Source organism: Triturus cristatus, chromosome 3_1 (genome assembly GCF_964204655.1).
Source record: "Triturus cristatus chromosome 3_1, aTriCri1.1, whole genome shotgun sequence".
Taxonomy (NCBI): domain Eukaryota; kingdom Metazoa; phylum Chordata; class Amphibia; order Caudata; family Salamandridae; genus Triturus; species Triturus cristatus.
Genome location: NC_140583.1, coordinates 923,757,597 through 923,778,460, shown reverse-complemented (window position 1 = coordinate 923,778,460; position 20,864 = coordinate 923,757,597). Strand labels below are relative to the sequence as shown.

Here is a 20,864-nt window from a genome sequence, read left to right as displayed (position 1 = left end):
CCGCATAGCAAAAAATGAACCAACAGAAAATAGGATTGCAATGTCCTACATTTTGAAAACGGAGCCGCTTCCAAGCCAGAAACAAGCCCAGACGTGTGAAACAGATCTCAAACCATTCTGCCTCGGTGAATTCCATGTGCCCGTTCCGTAGGACTGACAAAAAATAAAATACCAAAATGGTATTGTGTAGCTGAGGCAAACCTGTTACAACAAAGGTTACTAAGAGTGTAAAAATAATCTTAACTGCAGTGGTCTGGCACTGCTCAAGATTGAACGATTATGTGCCCACGAGGGGTTTTCCATTTGTGTTTAACACCGACACATAAATGCAGGTTAGCTTTTGAATTTCTTGGCACCGCAATTTGTATTTCCCGACAGTGTTAATGAAAAATGCATTAGCACTTGGGCCTTTAATGGGGCTGCGAAGGAGGTGGTGTCGCCGCTTCATCAAGGTTTGGGAAGAATTTGCTCTCTCGGTCTAATGACTAAGTAAGATATGCTGAAAACTCCCAATCAGAGGTCAAGAGCCATTTGTAAAATCAAACCCTCTCGCCCGGAACAAACAGCTGCGATCAACGAAAAAACAGGCCTGAAGGAACTTTTGTCTGGATTACTATAGTTAGAATGAATAATTTCACATTATCCCTGGTTCTTCCGTGATGAAAATACAAGGCTGAAGGGTTGAATGATTGCCTTCAAAAGTCTCAGCCATGGGTAATCGCTCATATTCTCTTTGCAGTCCTGACGCCAGACAGAGACCAGCTACAAGGTAATCCATCTTGGCCTTGCTTCAATGGGACTGTCCAGTCAGGTCCCTCTATACATGTATACTAGCAACCCCACACTGGTTTTGTACTGCCTCATCAGAGGTACTTTCTGATGGTGTTTGTTAAAACAGGGGCCTTTGGGGCGCAACACCCATTTGATAAAAATATGATCTCTCTCTCTCTCTCTCTATATATATATATATATATATATATATATATATATATATATATATATATTATATACGTCATGTGATCAAGGCCGCTTGTTCGGCTGAAGCGCGTAATGGCAGGCAAAGACAAATAAACAAATAATTGCAGCACGTACTTGAGGTCTGCGCTCGTTCTTTCCGACGAGAATGGAGGTGTGACGAGGTGATGGAATATATATACATACACATACACATATATTCATAAATACAATGGCCTTTGGCTGTGCTTTCTTATGTTCTTTGTCCTAGAATTTGAATGTGCTTTAATCTGGACTACAACATGAATGCATTATCTTTAAAGGCCTATGCCATCCTTTCTGAAGTTCAAGTACAGTGCATTGGACCATATGTTGCCAGCATGATCTGAAACATCCAAAACAATTGCAGCTCATTTAAATTGCAAGTAGTTTTTGTTCTTTTGTGAATTCTCAGGTAAACTAGAGGATAAATGAACTCATGTCAGGACAGGGAACATAATGAAAAGCAAAAATGGGCATAAACTCAAAGGTGTCCAGGCCTTGAAATTATTTAGAAGAAAAGAAACTCGAAACTAAAATTTATTTACAGGTTTTTAAGCAGGAGTTTTTCGTACTTAAACATGTGCTTCCACGGAATAGAATAAAACTTTTATTGGTGAAAAATACTGCAAATGTTATTGGTACATAGTGAGAAAAGCCACATACATGCACAGCACATATTTTACAAAGGCTGTAATGACTTTTTTTTTTTTTAATAAATAAATCCATTCACTTGCCTCCTTAATGGATGAAAGAGCTAACGATCTGAAAAACTGTTTGGAAGTATCCTTTTGCCTGAGAGAACACAAGGGAGCAGTTTTCTTGAAAATGAAAGACAGACGATACCGTCTACACAAGCACCACTCCATTAATGGATGACCTTGAGATCATCCTTCAGCAGCAGACAACATTTTTGACTACTGTAACAAAACGCTTAGCAAAACCGCGCCATTTGGAAAGTACCGCAGTGATGCTGCCTGGGCACAGCATGAGCCGTGTTATCAATAAAAAACAGATATAACCTGCTAGGCAGCAACTTGAGGCTCCTATAATGCCCTTCTGAACACAGCACAAGCCAGGGCTCTTTAGCAAACCTGTCTTATGATCGGATCAGGTGCTGTATGACTCAAAGCCCCCAAATTGTTGGTCATTCCGTTATAGGAGTCTCCTAGTTTGTACACATTCGCACTGAAATGACCTGGTAAGTCACCTGACAGACCCACATGAGCAAATGTCATTTCTGATTGGTCCCTATATCTGTGACTTTAGAAATAAAAACACTGCATCCGCACTTTCATGCCGAGTGCATGCTGCTGAATCTCACCCAAGGCACCTTCATTTTTGCAGAAGGACAGTAGGCGGACACTGTGTGCAGTGCCACTAGCTTTCTGATGTATTCCTGGTGAAAATGTATATTTTGCTAAAATAGCTTCCGTTAAACGACTTCTTTGCTCTGTGCTTGACCCAGTGTGTGAGGACCAGCAGTAGCGCCCACCAGAAAGTGGCAGAAAGAGAACACAGTTTGAATTAGAGGAAATGGTCCTACTGAACAAAGGAAATTGATCAATAATAAGGGGTGCATCAGCTTAGCAATGGGTTAAAGGGTGCTCCCTTTGTAAGACAATGGCAATATTTGTCATACTTGCTTTGAAATAACTGTATAACGTATTTTTTATTCTTGCTAATGTGCACTCCGTAATTTTTAATTTGTCTCTGGCTCATTGGCCGTACTTTGCAATCATTTTTTGTTCTAAAAAATTATTAAGGAAAAAAGGGAAAACATTTCCAAACCAACATATATGATGATCCTCAGCATGATACAGAAGAGTATTTTTTTAAACACTGGCAGTTCCTTAATGTGGGTGATCTGAGAAATCTTGATTTGCATTTGAAGGGGCCACTAGTCTTCATTATATTTAGTGCATACGTTCCTACCACCAGAAAGAAAGGCACACACCACACAACTCCGAGGGGGCTTGCACCATTCAAAGGACTTGTACCTTATGAATCACAGCATCATGCCCATTTACAATAAGACCCAGGACCATAAACTCAGGATTATATTTCTAAAATGATACACTGGTATTTGCAAGGGACCGGGGCAACAAAGTTATGACAACTCAAAGGTAGCAGTCATATTGGTCTCAAAAAATCATTTAAATAACCATGAACACACAAACTGGATCAACTCACCTAAACTGTAGATGGAGTATTTGTACCCAAATGAGGACACAAAACAAGAAATTGCCAAATGCATCCAGAATGTCATCCTTTCCGTTGAATTGTCGTTTTTTAAAGCAATAAGCATCTAAAGCTAGTAAGTGCCTGATTTATTCATCAGTCCGTGTATATATACAGCATATATTCTCCATTATTGCAATCATCCACGCATGGAAGAAAAGGAGAGTGAGTGGCAAGAAAACAGTTAGAATGAGGGTATTGAGAAATCAACAAACCCTTTCAAACATACATTGCATATGTGCTTACTGATTAAGTGAAGATATCTACCAGTGACGTGTCATTTATAGAATGTGAATATACAGTTTAGTCTTCTATTTTGAAGATTCTCCAAATCCCAAATTCTACGTGGGATTATGCTGCAGGTGTTTGAAAGAAAAAAATAAATGCCTTCAATAACAATATTTCTGGTGGATACATCATCTTCCCTCAAATTCCTCAAGTTCTGAACATCCTTGCCGGCGCTAGACTGGTCTGAAGAACTTTTCTCTCCAGCACCGCAACACAGTACCACACATCTTCATTCACTGCTCCACTTCCTAGACATAACATAAGCATGTAGGAAGCACCAACCTGCCCACTTACATCTGCTCCATATAGGTTTCCTGTGCCTCGAGTGGAACCAATAGAAAATCCACAAAAGTGACAATTATCGCACATAATTACAGCACATACCATGTTTCCATACTGTAGGATCTTAGTAGTCACAGCATTAACTCCTAGTTGAGGAGGGAGGAATCTGCGGGCAGGTTACGTAGCCACAAGAAATATAGTTACCGGAGAATACATTATCCCGCAGATTCTTCACATTATGAATGCCAAAGCATTACCTCCAAGGAAGGAGGGATTGAATAGTGAAGGCTACCTATGTAAATTACGGGCAAAGTGCCCATCACTGCATGCCCGAGACATGAGACAGTAGTGCTTGCCAAATTTATGCAGAGGACCATGAATCCACTCAACAGATGTGGTCAACTGAGACACCTCTGGGAGAGCTGCGGAGGCCGCTATGGCCCTAATGGAATGAGCACAAATGCCCTCGAGTGTCTTTCTTGTCCAAGGAGTAGAGGATCTTCATACAGAGAAAGAACCAAAGGGAAATTGTGTGTCTGATCACTGCCTAAGCTTTCTTGGCTCTAGTAAAATTCAAGTCCAGCTTTGAATGTTCAATATAGTAGGAAGCACACACAAGGAGATGATGGATTGAGCGCTGAAACTTTTCAGACACTCACCTCCAGTCACAGACCAGGGTTGAATCCATCATCGTACTTTAGCTCTCTTCGCCACCCCAGTTCAGACCCAGCCTTATGCAAATCAGTCTTGACCCTGTTCCTTATGGGAACAGTCCAGCCCGAACAGCCAATCCAGGTCTTCCCTGGACCAGAAACAATCATGCTGTTTAGTATTGTATAGAAGGAAACCACATGCCTTCGGTCCAGCCTATGAAGCCGCTCCTAGGCTTTGATGTAAAAGAGAGGAATGAAGAAAGATGTAAGAGTGACAGACTGGGCCATTTGAAAGACTAAAAACATCTAGGGCAAGAATGCTGGGCAATTGCGGACGACTAACTATCCAGGTAGCTAGCCTGAGGATCTACAACATTATACGCTGAGCGTATTGCCACCAACAAAACAATTTTCGGGATAAGAAGCTAATCTGGGTAACTAAGCATCATCTGGAATTATTCAAAACACACTGGGGGACAATAAACTGAGTGGGAAGAAACTAGTGAATCAAACCTTTATGAAAAAGGACCATCAGTGGTGATCTAAACACGGATGGTTGATCAGGTAGACACATGAAAGCAAGAAACCCATAACTATTGACACTGCCAGATCAAGCTGTGCAAAAGACTGAGAAATGCAGGTCATCAGAAAGGCACAATTTATAGGAGTGCATGCCTTCTGACCCACATCACTGCACAAATTTGTCCCAGCAACCAGCATTAACCGCTTTAATAGAAGCCTTTTTGGCATCCAAACGGTCTCCCGCTTAACTAGGGAGCCAAAAGACTCCAGCTGGCACCTTTCAATCTCCAAATGTGTAGATGCAGCATTTGGGGGCTATGTTGGAGGAACCAGCCGTCTGGCCGTAACGCAAGAACAGGTCCACACTATGCAGGAGGGGAAGAGAGGACCGTATGCAGAATGCCAATTGATCTGCATAACGGATTCTAATTGCCCAATCTGGGGTGACCAGCATCAGCTGAGCTCAGTCCGGCACCTTCCTCAAGACTTTCGACAGTGGTAGAATTGATACATATATGCGTACAGCAGGCTCGGATACCAGATGAATTGAAATTGTCTTGCAGGAAACTTGCAGAGAGAGGTCAATGACACAGAACAGAGGACATTTCCTGATCCAAGTGCCGAAGAAATTAAAGTTTTGGGCAGTTCAATTTGGAAAAGATCACTTGTGTCACTTCGGGGTGTAATGCTGCTACCTTGTGGCCTTCAAGTGAGAGGGACACATACTTGATCATGTCTGGACAGCCAACCTTACAGTGTATGCATTGACAGTCTCTCCTTGCATATGGTCCGACCACTACTTTATACATTTTATAAAGTTCGCAATCAACAACAAAACTATAGTTAAACCCCCAACTAACGAAGGGTCTATGGCAAGGAACTGGAATAGCATCAACATAAAATTTTTCTGTAACTCACTGGCAGACAGTTCCAATTTACCAGCCATCTATCAACCTTAGTGAGGAAAACCTCACAGCTAACAGCAGCCAGCAACGAACACGTCCCCCTCAAGGCAATAAGATCAGCCAGGTGCCAAGAGGCTCAGAGATGGTTCTCTAATGATCTAAAAACCGCAAAACAAGCCCTATGCCAATCTGAAAGGAAATGGAGACGTAACTACTCTCCTGATAAAAGAGAGAGAGAGAGACTTATCTAGCTCAACTCAAGGATTACAAAAGAATCAATTTTAACAACCAAAGCAACCTATTTTTCTTCAAAACTCCTGAGCTCCACCAATAGATCAAAGGAAATATTCTCAATCGTCAATCACCTGTCCAACCCTGATTGAGTCATAATAAAACAAATCTCCTCTCAAGCACTTTGCAACTCCCTGAATACCTTCTTTATCGATAAAATGACCACGATTAAAGCCAGTATTAATACCCGCTGCACCCTCGAGGCACTACCATCAACGTCGAAACCCCCCCGTTCCCTTGGCCAGTTCCCGGCAATAAGCAGTCAGGCATTTCTGGACCTTCTGACCAAAGTAAAATCTGGGTCACCCACAGACAGCTGTCCGCCTCATATTTTAAAAGAAGTTTTCTCTGTACTCCCCAGGCCTGCCCTCCCAGGCCTGCCTTCTCTCTCCTGAAAAGGTCACTGTCACAGGGCTGTGTGCCTAGAGCTTTCAAAAAAGCGATCATTGTCCCCCTTCTAAAACAAACAGGGGGCGACCCCCAGACTCTGAACAACTACAGTCCAATCTCTCTGCTCCCCTACTTAGCCAAGGTATTGGAATCCCATGTGGCTAAATGCATTTGTTCCTTTATTGAACAGTCTGAATACCTCGACTCCCACAAAGCAGGGTTTTGCCCTTCCCACTCAACAGAGGCAGCAATACTGACCATGCTGGACACACTTTGGAAGGAAGCCGACAAAGGCTCTCCCCAGGACCTGGTGCTGTTGGATCTTTCCGCAGCATTTGAAACCGTCGACCACGGTATCTTAGTTGATTGACCGTGTCAGGGAAGCAGACCTCCAGGGTTCGGCTTTTAGCTGGATTAGGTCGTCCCTGGAAGACCGCTCCCAGTCCGTACACTTATCTCATTTCACTGCACCTAATATGAGAACAACATGTGGAGTACCTCAGGGATCCTCACCATCTCCGCACTTGTTCAACTTGTACCTTCTCCCACTGATCCGGTCCTTTAAAGAAAGGAAGGTGTGCACATTTAACTATGCAGACGACCTACAATTAATGTTCACATTAATAACACACCTGACTCCGTGACCGAAATCCAAGCCACTATGCTGCACATCCATAATTGGTTGAACAGCAGCCACTTAAAACTGAACCCAGGCAAGACCGAACTTATTCTGACAGGGGGTATTCAGAACATGTGGAGCTCACACTTCTGGCCAGCTGACCTGGGTTCTCCCCCTACTCTGTCCCCCTCCGCCAAGAGTCCTAGAGTGACAATCAAATGTGACCTTACCATGAAAACTCAGATAGGATCAGTAATCTCTACTTGCTTCTTTCAGCTAAGAAAGATAAGTAAAATCAGCAGACTCCTCACTAAGGAAGCACTGATACAGGTTGTTCTATTGTGTTGCACATAAGACTATGCCAATTCCCTATTCTTCGGCATACCACTATATCTAATCAAAAGACTGCAACTGGTGCAGAACCAGGCAGGTCTTCCAGCAGCCCAGATGGCAACATGTTTCTCCTCTCATGAGGAAGTTGAATTGGCTTCCCATACCACAACTCTGTGCCTTCAAAGTCGGTTGTCTTATTTAAAATCCTCGCATGGCACTAGCCCAAAATTTATCTCTAGCCTTATTGAACGGCATATACCGACCCACAACCTGCGTTCAGCCCACACAAACCTCTTGGTCACACCCTCCTACAAACTGAAGCGACGAGGCGGATGCAGGTTCGCAGTGTGGGCGCTTAGATTCTGGAACACCCTTCCACTTGATATCAGATCCTGCACTGACCTTTCGATATTCAGAAGACTTCTCAAGACCTGGTTATTCACCCAAGCATACGATTAATTCAACAGGGCTCCGGTTACTCCTAGAAACAGCACCAAGAAACCAATTGGTGCACGTGCGCTCTAAAAGTAATTTTAACATAACATAACAGGGTGGCAGAGTGCCCGCTCCCACATTGAGGGAACTTAGCAGATAAGCCACTACTGGTATAATTCCATGAAAACTGCACCCACTGCCACAGGGAAATACCTCCAAGAATGTTCTCCATGACCTACCTCCACCGCCACTCCCCTGCCCCCCCCCCCCACCCCACACCCGAAACCCAAGCATTTCTACCTGTTGGTGTAAATACTGGCCGCGTTGAGTGACAGAATCTGACTGACGTTCTAAGATGGAATGAAGAAATGCGGTCATGGAACAGCCAGTCACCCACACCTTTATGGGCAGGGGCTGCTACTATACAGCTCAGAGGCCTCAAGCAGCAGTGATGCCCATATGGCAGTATAATCCCAGCAACGAGGTATCCATGACCAATGTGGTCTACGATTACGGATGGCTGAACAGATGACCTACCTTATCAAGGACTGAGCACTGTAAAGGTGTATCAAGGTTACTTATTTTCATACCCAAAGAAAGTGTGAATCCTCTCTGCAGCTACGGTACCACATGCACTTAACACATGAACAGGTCTCATATTTCTTAAAGAGGATACCAGCTAGAAGTGATAAAAGCTACAAAGGGTAAAAAAAAAAAATAACCTTCTTAGCAATCTTGCAGCTCTTGAATGAAGAGGAAAATTTATGTAGAACATCAGTAAGGCACCAAACTCTCCCTGATATAGGGAAAGGGAAAAGAGGCAAGCAAAGGACTGCTTGGACTAAAAATCAGGGACAATGATAATTAAATGAACGATGAAATCAATGAAAAATAAAGGTGTGAAAGCTGTGTAACAGATACATTGTTAGTTAATGCCTCCTTTATAACGGATTTAAACAGTAAGTGGAATCACAAGGAAATAATCAACTTTCTCTTGAACTGGGAACCTCAGGCAGCAATTCCTGGAAGGGCCAGGATCATGGAAAAGGCATTTCATAAAGCTTGGCCAGGCCCTCTTCTATTAACACACAGTGTTAACAAGGAACTTTAGGAAGAAACAGAAATTTGACACCTTTTTTCTGATATGAGACTATGCAGCCAAATGACCACCTTTCTTCGCCGAAGCCTCACAAGACGGACATTCCTCTTGGTGACTGCAACCACGTAAACACCAACACTATCTATGTCACAATAATACCAGCCATGCAGAGATTTCAGAGTCCAAAGAAGTGCTTCTTTATTGCACAATGAGCAGTCTTCTCAATACTCAGCACCTCCGGTATGCTCCTGGCGTGGATGCTCCCACAGACTATTATGAGTTTTGATCAGTACCACTGAAGAGATGCCACCACAATGTGGGGAAGATCATCTGTGTACCGTCAACAGATATGGGCCTCTGAATATGAAGTTGTTCGCCATAGTTGGCTGAATTTGATATATACCCCAATACCCCGACTTGCAGGCAACTTCATGACCACTGATTACTCCTCAGAATGGTGAGCAAGGGGATATAATACAGAAGATGCCTGCTGATTCTCATTTCACTAACCAGTCATCCAAATATGGGAATAAGTTAGTACCCAACCATCTTAGTGAAGCCACCACAATTGCCCACAATTTCAGGAGCAAATGACATACAGTTGTAAGCCCGAATGGCAAGACCAGGGAATCCTAGTACTGAGGTCCAACAGTGAACCACAGATAATACCTGTGATCGGGGACATTTAGAAAATGGAAGTAGACGAACTGGAGATCCGGTGAGGATAGTCAAACCCTTGTATTTAATGTCACCAACACCTACCGAAAGACAGCGTCTTGAACTATGAAAACATGGTCAAGTTCAGAAGGCAGAGATCCAGGATGGGTCTGAAACCTCTGCCCTATTTCAAGACCAAGATGTAAAGGGAATAGAATGTCGAGCCACTTTCGTCCAGAGACACCTCCTCTAAGACCTCTTGCCGGGCAAGGATCTCTGTCTACAGTTCGCAGTGTTTGCCAGACAGAATGCCCTGGCAGAAAAAAAAGACAGTCTAAAGGAAGAGGCAGGAACAATAGGGTGTACCCCTTGTGGATCAACTGGAAGACCCATCTTGTAATCGGCTCCCAAATGGCAGAAAAATTGGAGATTCTTGCCTATGCACCACAATATAATCATGTTAAAGGGTTTAAGTGATTTTGAGGTAGCAGATCCAGCAGAAGATGATGTGGAATGGGCCAGCTGTCTTCAGTGATGGCAGCTCCTAGGTCCACTCATGCCTTGAAAGAAGAGGTACATTTGTTCAGGTGTCGGGAGCTAGAAAATAGCCCAAAGTTATCTGTATTGTTTATGCAACTGTCTCATTGGTAAGGCCAAGTCTAGTGAGCTGTTGTGCCTCTCCAATGCCACAACGGTCCTTCGGTTTACAAATCTAGACAACATCTTCCCCTAAAAATCTAAACCTTTGCAAGCAACATCTTAGGACAAAAAGGTGTTTGGGAAAGATGACTTATTCCAGGAAACCAGTTACTTACCTTATGGAATGCTCCATCTTGCCTTCACTATCCTCTAGTTTTCCAACAAGAGGTGGTGCGGGACTATATCATTATTCCCAATCCAATATGGTGGATGCAGTGGATTCCTATGGTTGCTATCAAATCTAGGATGGGTTCTGTATGTCTAGTGATGGCACTTCCTGTGTCTTTCATATAAAAAAAAAAAAAAACAATGCTGGATTAAGGGAAAGGCACGCCGCAACGCAGTCAACAGCATTTTGAGTTGGGTTCTTCACTTTATATTTTTGTTTTTCCTCTGGATTATACTTGGATTCAAAGACATCCCTCAAGTTTTTTCTTCAAGTCAACTGATTCCTGATCCTTCAACTCTGTCTTTAAGTAATTATGCACTGATAATCTTCTTCACACGTCTTCCTCTGCCTCTGGAGGATTTTTCCCTTTGGGGCTTTTCCTCCTTTGCAACTTTTCTTGAGGGCAACTGCTTACCACACATTGTTTGCTCTGCGTAAGAGGAATCACGTCTATAGAAGGAGTCATGCCAAGTAAGGCAAGACCGAATTCTCAGTCACGGCCTAAACTGGACACAAGGGGCAGTACCCCTGCTATTGTTGGCTTTCCCGGGACGAATATTCCTTTTGCGACTGCAAGGTATGACCATCATAATACCATGGATATCTACTGAATAGCCAGTTGAACACATCCGGGCAACCAAATGCAGTGCCTGCTGTGCCCATGAAGCATTCAAGTCATTAAAGACCAAATCAGAAAATTACTTCACATATATTTCGGTTGGATTATAACTGCCAGTTTGGCCAATTCCTACAAGGCGTGGACACAGCAGCCTGGTAGGCATTTGCTATTCCCTGTAAGGTGAGTGAGACTGCTTAAAGCAAAAAACAGCAGGCCAATGGAGTAAAGTTTGTGGGAGTGGGGACAAAAACTTTGAGTCATGAGAACAAAACTGCTGCATCTGGAAAATATCTGTCTACTGCTGAACACGAGAAGGACATTCCCAAAGAAGCAATGACTGGTTTCACTGGTGCCAAGTTAAATAGAAGCAAGCACTCTGCAACTGCTAAGAAAAGGCAGCAAGATTTCCATAAAAATGTATGCCTTTGGCTCCACGGAGGTTAAGGACAGTTCCAAGGACTCAAACCATAATTATTATGTGAAAAAGGAGGACACTTTCTCAGTCAGAGGGGTAAGAGCTGTCCCCTTGTGGTGAGGTGTCGAGGCAACTGGCATTTTGTAAGTCAAGCTATAGGTCAGCATAGATGTAAAAGGGAGGCAGTAGATTGTCAGCTTTTGAGTCATTATCTTTTATGAAACCATAATCCCTAACTGCCATGTTTATGATATCAGAATCACATCCAAACAACAACTCCAACACAAACATTTCTGGGCCAAAGAAGGAGGTTGACATCTAAGCAAGCTCTGACTTCCCCTTTTGCCAGTCCGTTTATTCAGACACCAGTGACTATGAATGCTTAGAAATCTGCATTGTGACCGGCTACCAAGGCGGAGGCACCAATGATGATGGATGGGCTGGCGAAAGTGCTGTAGTCTAGGTTTTCTTGCTAGGCACCAAGTCTGGAAGTTGTAAATATGTCAAGTCAGTAGACGGTCTCAGAGACACCAGAGTTGCCAAGACCAAAGAACAGCTCCATACTTTTGAAGTGTACCAAAAAGTGCCAGACCCATCCTGAAGATATCCAATATATCCATACAGAGGGTTTCAATCTGCACATGGTCATCAGATTGAGCAGAGATTTCCACATGGATTGGATTCGCTCTCAGGGTGAAGAGAGGCCAGCATGGCATCAGGACATCAAACGGTCTGAGAAGCAGGTCCTTTTGCTCTAGGAAGAAGATCATTTCTCCTTCTTATGGTGCTTTTTAGGTCTCGGCTAGCGTGGCTGCGCACACGCGCAGCTCGCTCGGCGAGATTTAATGAGTTTGAGGAGTTTCAGTAAAGGGCTTTAAGCCCCCGCCCCTCTTTTCCATTGGCCGGCGTCACCATTTATGCTAAACGGTGGCCAGCCATTGGAAAAGAGCTGTGTGTGTTACCTCCCTTTGGCTTTTTGTGCCGTCCCACTTGGACGGGCTCGCCTGCTTTCCGTTAGTCGTAAACGATTTCTTATCTTTATGGGGCCATGTGTTCAAAACACATGGCCCCATAAAGACAAGAAATCGTTTTGCTCCGGACGAAAGTGAAAGCGGACCGTGCTTGTTTCAGAAGCTCCCAGTGAAGAAGAGGCTCGTATTTTAAAACCCGCATCCAGTAGCTAAATTTGACATTTAACATCCTACATTTCTTGAAGTATCCGCCACAGTCTGAGCTTTTATTTAGCTCATTGCTTTTCCCACGAGCCTTAGAAGGGAACCCAGACGTGTCATTTCAAGGAAAGTTTTGAAAACGTGTTTTCTTTCTTCTGGAATGATTTCAGGCGGCCTCTGTTTCAGAACGCGTGATGTTGCACAACTTCGCAGACTGACTCCTATAATGTCTCCTTCTTGTGGGGGCGAGGCACGCGCCTCGAAGCGCACCAGCTCCTTTCATGCAGCCAGCAGGCTGTGGGGGGCTGATCATTTATTTAGGAGTTCACATTGTACAGATTATTAATTATATGACAAGCGCAGCCTGCCGGCGACGCAACACCTTGTCTCTGCTGAATATTTAATTTCATGAAGGCAGGCTCTCTTCCCCTCACAGTCTGTACTCGCCTCCCTTCTGTCAGCGTTTGATTTCTTCTACACCAAACTCCCTCAGATCTCCCCCAGCACGGTCAGTTCCGCCCTCCCTCGCAACAGGAACTCTTTCTTCTCTCCTTCATGGCTTTATCCCTGGTGCTTCCTCTTCACTATCTCTCTGCACCGATGGCTCAGCTGGTTCTCCGTTCCGCCATGCCCCCTCCCCTCTCTCATCCGTCCTCTTCTACTCGCCGCCTCCACCCCTCTATCTCTCTCTCTCTCTCTCTCTCTCCTGCTCATCTTTCTTTCTTTCTTTGAGTTGGCTCTCATATTTCCCACCTCTTGCTTTCTTTTGTCTGATCTTCTTTCTTGTCCCTATCTTCGCTCGTTCTCTCTTCCACTCCCTCTCACATCCCCTCTCCATTTACGTCACATCCTTTGCTTTTGCTCTCTCTCTCTCTCAACAGCCCCACCGCCGCATCTCTCATGGTCTTCCCCCATACTGCACCTCAATGGTGCACCTCAATTTGTGCTCTGTCTTCCTCCCTCTCATTTTCTCGCCATGTCTATTTTCCTTCATCTCTTTATCGCCCCTTTCTGTTTGGCTCTTCTTCCTTCTCTCCACCCCAAGCCTCCTCTCGTCTCACACTCTGCCTCATTACTCTTTCTCTCATTCCTGGTCTCCCGCCTATTTTTCTTCTCTCGCTCCTCTACATTGTATTGTCACTTTTTCCTCATGTAACGTAACGTTTGCTTTTGTAAGATGCCCACTTCTAATTTTCTCCTCATGTAACGTTACTGTTCCTATTGTGAAGCGCTCTGACACCTTCGGGTAAAGTCCGCGCTATATCAAAACGCATAAAGAAATAAATTGTATGACCACTTCGTCCCGCTCTCTCGTCTAACACGGTTTGTCTCTACATCCATCCCTCTGCTCTCTTGTTATTTATTTTACTCTAATTTCTTTCTACTCCTCGCCCGGGGCGCTTTTTCCCCTTTCCACCTTTATCTTCTTTCTCTCATCCTTCCCTTCTTCCATCTCTCCCTCTCGCTTTCATTGTCTCTCGCCCTCCCTCCTTCCCCACTCACCCCCTCCCTCCCTCTCACCCCCCGCGCCCAAGCATCCTCTTATTGCATCCCATCACCTCCTCTCTGCCGCCCCCCTCCCACCAAGCTCTTCTCTCTCTCCACAGTCTGCATCACTTGGGTTTCTCTCACAGACTCTGCTCCGGGGAACTTGTGAAGTGCGGGGCGTGTCTGCAGCAGCAGCAGTGCAGCCCTGGGTCTGTCTGGGGGTCGGTGCGGATCTTTCTACCCTCTGGAGACCTCACGCGCTTCAAAGAGAAGATTTGCGTGGAATCAAATCAGCTTCAAAATAATCGGATGTAATTGAGTGATTGGGGGTAGTTTTACTCGCGCGGTGGCTTAGTTCCCAATACAAACTGCCCCACTCCTCCCCCCGCAATATGAGTCACAGACACTTCCCTTACAGTAGGACGTAGCAAAGTTTACTTCAGGAGAACGTTTCACATTGATGCACCGCATATAAGGAACATTTCAAGACTGGTATCAGCCTTGATAAGGGGATGTACGCACGGGGCTTATTTAGATCACCTTTGGAAGGCAGGGAGGGCCCAAGAACCCCCCTTCCCCTCCACCCAACATTGATTACTGCAAGCATTAAAAATGCAATAGGTCTCGCCTTTCATTAAGTTAAAGCCATTTGCTTTGCTATACAATACCATTAGCAAAGCAAATGGCTTTAACTTAATCAAAGGCGAGACCTATTGCATTTTCAATGCTTGTTATATTTGGGGTTTGGTATAGAACAGTGTGGTGTTCTATGTGGTATATAGTGCACTCCCATTCACGGCATGTGCAAACACTGTAACCGTAGTCATGAGCTTGATCCTTTCAGTCTCCTGGATGGTTTTGTGCCAAGAGACCAACGTTCTAAAACAGTTCTAGGTTTTTTCTCATCAGCAACATGAATCGGTTTGGAACATAGAAACTCATAGTAGGCTGGGTTTGCATCATCATCATTATTATTAATATTAGGCTTGGCACAAACCATTCAAGTTAAAGAGAAAAGAACAAGTATGACCAGTCTTCATTCTAAATGAATAATGCAAGATTAATTCTCCATTGCGCTGAGGTTATGAAGAGGCTATCCCACATTTTATGACGGACCCCGCGGCGGCCGGTTCAGGTAAGCGCGGTGAGGCGGGGCAAGGCATAGCACGGCACGGCAGAGGGGAGGGGAGCCGACAGAATAGGTATAATTAAATAATACCTATTCCGTCGTACATCTGCTTCCCCCCCCCCCCCCGCCGCGCCCTGCTTCGACCTACTGAGCCGGCCACCGCTGGTAAGACCAGGGCCTTTCTCTAATACCAGTAGCTAGATCGCAGTTTACACTATTAATTGTTACCCATTCCATCTCTTATACTATGTCCTGGTCAGCTTTACAAGCAGAATTCAAGGATATGTTATTTTAAGAAAGAGCATTCATTTCGAAGTGATTGAATAAAGGATGAACATTATCATAGCTCATATATGCCTTTGTTAATATAACTTGTGTTAAATTGATTCTGCTAAATAAACTATTTGTTAACCTCCAATGCATAGAATCCACAGGAAGCCAGGTGCCTTGACTAAACAGAAAGAGATACTAGTTCCAATTCGGATTTAAAGGGTTCATAAGACATTTTTCAAAATCGTCTATGCTCAAAGCAGCCAGACAGAGAAGATCTACATTATTTCAAAATTAGACACAGAAATATACTTTGTACACGAGAGAGAACCTGTATGGAACAACAATTAATTCAGGTAAGGTAGTTTGGCCCCGATTCTGAAGGCTTAGCAATTCAGTTTCCACAACGGTAAGGGCATATCAGAAGCTTCAAATCAAAAACTTCTCTTCCAAATGACCCAGAGAGGGTATTTTTCGAAAAAGACAATCTGGGAGGCAACTGAGCTTCAGGTATTAAAATTGAGGCAGCAAACTAGCATCCAAAATTAATCAATAAATTGTGATTTTGCACAGAATCGTAATCAACCAACCTGTGAAATCATTAAGTCCCCACTTACGAGGCCATAAGCAACACAGCGAATGGGATTTGCAAGTGAGTCAGGTGTATGAAATGCGTAGTATAAATTGCGTCTCTTGGGGCTTATTCAAATTACTTTTTTCTGTTATTCACTGCTGAGGCAGAGATGCAACCACGCTAGGTTTCTCTATCATGCAAGTAGAGCAACAACACCAGCAAGGCACATCTTCAACATGATGGCACAAAAAATAAATTAAAAAACATACAAATTAAAAAATAAAAAAAAACACACACACACACACACACACACACACACACACACACACACACACACACACACACACAAAGGAAAGAACAGAAAACAAGCACCTTAGTCAGAGAACGACAAATATCTCTGACGGGAGAGCAGTAAGATACGAATCAGTTGGAAGTGGCACCCTAGCTGAAGCCAGTTGTCCCCAGCACATACCATTCACAGTGCACATCAAATTAGTTGTGGGATGTAGGTGATCAAGTGTTCAGCATTGGAGGAAAGTATGTGAGCTATGACTGAGCTACTTCAAAGCCTAAAACCTGACTGACAGAGGTAAATTGGCTTCTGTGAGAAATCTCTGGCTTAGAACAGTAACAAAGCCATCCTGATAGAACATTTATTTGATCTATCTATAACAATGGGTCAAACAAAAATAATGTTAAGAAATTACAAGCTCCAAACTGAGTGAGTCTGAAAGGCGCACCAGTAATAAGACAAATGTCACAAAATGATGAAAAACTAAATCTTGGGGTCAAACGTTATATAGAAAACAAAACCACCACACAGAAAATGGTTTATAAACTGAAAATAGGTACCACAGAATGTTTTACTTTTACACTTAGAAATCTAACTGGAGGTCAAAGATTTTCAGTTGTCCAAGCGCAAAAGCTACAGCTAAAACGTCTCAAAGATAGATACACTTGGAAAGGTGTCTCGCTGTAGACTTTAACATTGTGCCAGAAAGCTTGGAGTGGGAAAAACCCCAAAGCTGAAGCCGTCATGGTTATGTTTTTCACGGAGAGGCTTGGCCGGTCATCGCAAGTAGTCAAACGCACCCCATACCTCAGGACTTTCCAATAGCTGCACCCTCAGGAGATAAGTGCAAAAGGTAGGCTTCGGTGACATGAATTTGACTCCCATTAATAATCTGGTACGCAGGAAGTAGGGACTTATTCAGTGCATAGGGAGGGAAGGGTTCGCTCTTAAGATCCAGGCAGACTTTCACTTCAATAAACAACTTCAAATAAAATGTGAGTTTTCCCGCAATAAATACAACAGAAAGCCAAAAATGATCCAATAAAGATAACGAATGAACATGCATAGTTGTAAGAGACCTCACGGTTGTATTAAAAAGAATGAAATGGTAATAGAAATGATTGCATAAGCATTGTATTGAGAGAATGTACTTCGACAATGGGAAATTCTGAGACTACGCTGTTTGTAAAGCAAATCAGATTTTATTGCTAACAGATACTGGATCGCTTTTTCAATAATGATAATAATTAAAATAATTAAACATAAAAAGAATAAAATGTGCGGCAGCACCACGATGTGGTGTAGCACAGTGATTGTACTGGCTCTTTGTAGATTTACGTTTTAATCCCTTTCCACAAAATTGCTTGTGGTGCCACTGGCAGTCTGCATACTACAACATCACTGGGCTTTGAAGAGCACCTATAAGTTAGAAATGCGAGAACTACTGGTTTATTTAAAGGGATACAATAAGAGATAGATAGATAGATAGATAGATAGATAGATAGATAGATAGATAGATAGATAGATAGATCCCACTATAAGCCAATACTTAAGATAGTTGTACGAGCCAGGCAAAGTCACCATCGCTTAATTATCTTTTCAGTACACTTGTGCATATGGGAACGTAGCAAAATGGGTTTTCAATTGGGGAATACTAACCTACGCATTCTGATAGTGTGATCTGCCGAGCTACAGTTCTTTGCACCAGGAAAGGAAGACCAGAACCGCTGCCTGAAGTACAGGAATGATCCAATAAATCCTGCATAGAAAAAAAAATACCTCAAGTTAGGGAGTTTAAAAATCTTTTTGCATTAATAATGGTTTACAGTGTAAGAAGCATTTCAAACTACAAATGTTTTAGTACATTTCAATAAAATACAATTGAAAAATATACAGATAATATTCAAACAGTATTGCTAATTTAGCCTATGTGAATAATAATATCACTACAGTATTGATCAAACTGCAGGACATCAAATTAACTCATTCAGCCATGGTTAGTGAGCTAGGAGGGATGATGAAACAGAGCAGGAGATGTATAAGAAAGAATCCAGAAATGTTCAAATATGAGTTTTAAAAAATGCACCAGACTCACAGCTGGGGTTTCATGCTGTTGGAACAGCTGATTTTTCCACACCAAGGAAACTACAAAGGGGTTAGTGTTCATCGTAGGAGCATGGGAAGACAGCAGGGAAGTGAAAGATTGCATTTCCTATCAGACACAGTAAAATGCGAGTAGATCGTTCTTTCTGTAAAGGATTCTTTTTTTACGTACTGATTAAAAATTTGCCTTCTTTGGGTAATTATTGCACTTAAAAGACAGTCAGAATGTTCATATAGGTCAATGTGTGCGAACCCACATATGCATTGACAATTCATAGCAACTATAAAATTGCAGCTGAATCAGCGAAAAGTGAATGCTGTAGAAACTGGATTTTAAGAAGGAGCATCTTTTAATGTGAAAATGGGAAAATTGACAAATGCACATCTTTTGATTCTAACCAGTTTTATTGGAGTTTTGAATAAAACAAAAACTTGTGCACATCATGTGAAAATAACATCAAATGTCTAGGAAAGATTGAGGCGTAATAGTAGTAAGACCTAAGATTCTAGTGCATACTGAAAAACTGTATCTCAAGGACGGAAGAATGCAAGTGTATGGGGAGTGTATTGGCAATAAAGAAATATAAAGATAATTAGAAGGGACCCCCTCCCCAGGGAAATGGCAAAACAACTCTCCTTACAGAGATGCACTTTGCTAAATAAAAGTTAGAAAGTAGAGAAGAGAAAAGAAGAGAAAAGTAGAAAATAAGGAGTCGCAGAGTGCGGGAACAAAGAGTGGGAAGGGAATAGGGGGGGGGGTGCGATGAGAGAAAAGGGCGCTATCTAGTGTTGTTTGACTGGTCAGCAGGTTTGCGGTAACCTTATCTACCAGACTGCATTGATACTCGGAAACATTTTCGTAGGGGTCACAAAGTTTGGTTTACAATGCAACCGAGGGACGCAATGATGTTAGAACGGTGGCGGTCATGAAGGGGGTGTTTTTTACGGGGCAGGCATTATGGTGGATGTAGGGGAAGAAAAGCACATACATCTAGTGGCTGAATTGCAAAATGTGAGACCTGTTTACCTGGGATTAATCCCGGTTTCACCACTTTACCAAATTGTATGATCCAAGGCAATTGTTTTATTTTACTTTCCCTCTTTTTCTTCATTATCCTATTAAAGAGAACCTCAAAATGCATGACTTTAGGTTCAGCACTGTACAAATTATTTTCCTGTGTTGAATTTAATAAACTATAATGTTCATGTATAATAGCACCAGGTCACTCAAAGAGAGCACATAACTTCTGACTTGCCTCACTACTGGCATTGTTTTCGGGGGGGGCGGGGTGTAAATTAATGGTTCTTACTTTATGTTTGGAAACTATCGCTTAAAAAGAAAATACTTCAATGCACTTATATAATCTAATGTGCTAAGGTAATACACTTCTGCATGTTAGTGAAATACACTTTTTGATTTCTGAAGAGACCTGATTATATTTTTAGACTTTTGTTGCAATAGGTATGTACAAATAAGGTGTTCCTAAAGTTAAGCAGCGCAGGACAACCTAGTTACTACCTTTCTTTAAACTTCAATTAACGGTTAAATATAGGAAAATGTTTTAATCAAAGTGCTGAGTCAAGTAAACAGAAGTCCATTGTTGTTACCCAGGTGGCCACATGCAGCCCTCGGGCCGTACTTTGAGGATCACTGCACCAGAGGATTACAGCCTTCTTTATAAGATCTGTATGGTGTTACGCCCATTATGGTGACCTGGATTTCTGAAAGTACCTATCAAAAGAGACCCATAGTCACTGTACGCGGTTTGTGTTGTGCAGTTGTTTGTACATTATGTTGTCAGCACTTCTGGTAGAGCATAGCATATTCCATCATTTATTAAAGGGGATCTCAGATGTCAATTTCCACTCTGATAGAATCGTCTTTGCTCAGCAAGTGCATCAGATCCAACAATAAGCAGATCCTTTTCTGAAAGCGGTAAGAGAAGTGGGTTGACCGTGATTCCTAGGATTACCGTTAAGAAGTCAATCTTAAGTGGTATCTTGAAGAGGTCTTCAACCATGCGTTGTAGTCTTGCCCAAAAGGGATGGGCCAATTTATAGGCGAGAAACATGCTTAAGGGATCCCGTCCCTTCCCCACACCGCCAGCAGTTGTCTGTTGCAGCGAGACCTAGTTTGTAAAGTCTGGACTGGGTCCAATATGTCTCGTGCATGGACCACAATATGGTCTGGGCAAGCACTGGGGTGATCTTTGCCATAAAGGGTGG

The 20,864-nt window shown here is 43.0% G+C and overlaps 1 protein-coding gene across 2 annotated transcripts in view; it reads right to left on the bottom strand.

Moving 5' to 3' along the window:
* ACVR1 (activin A receptor type 1) overlaps positions 1–20,864 on the bottom strand; it is a 318,170-nt gene that overhangs the window by 115,593 nt on the left and 181,713 nt on the right. For both annotated transcript variants that reach the window (XM_085645512.1, XM_085645514.1), the window contains one exon: positions 18,195–18,294. In XM_085645512.1, coding sequence (XP_085501638.1) covers positions 18,195–18,294 — 100 coding nt within the window. The remainder of the gene's footprint in view (positions 1–18,194; positions 18,295–20,864) is intronic.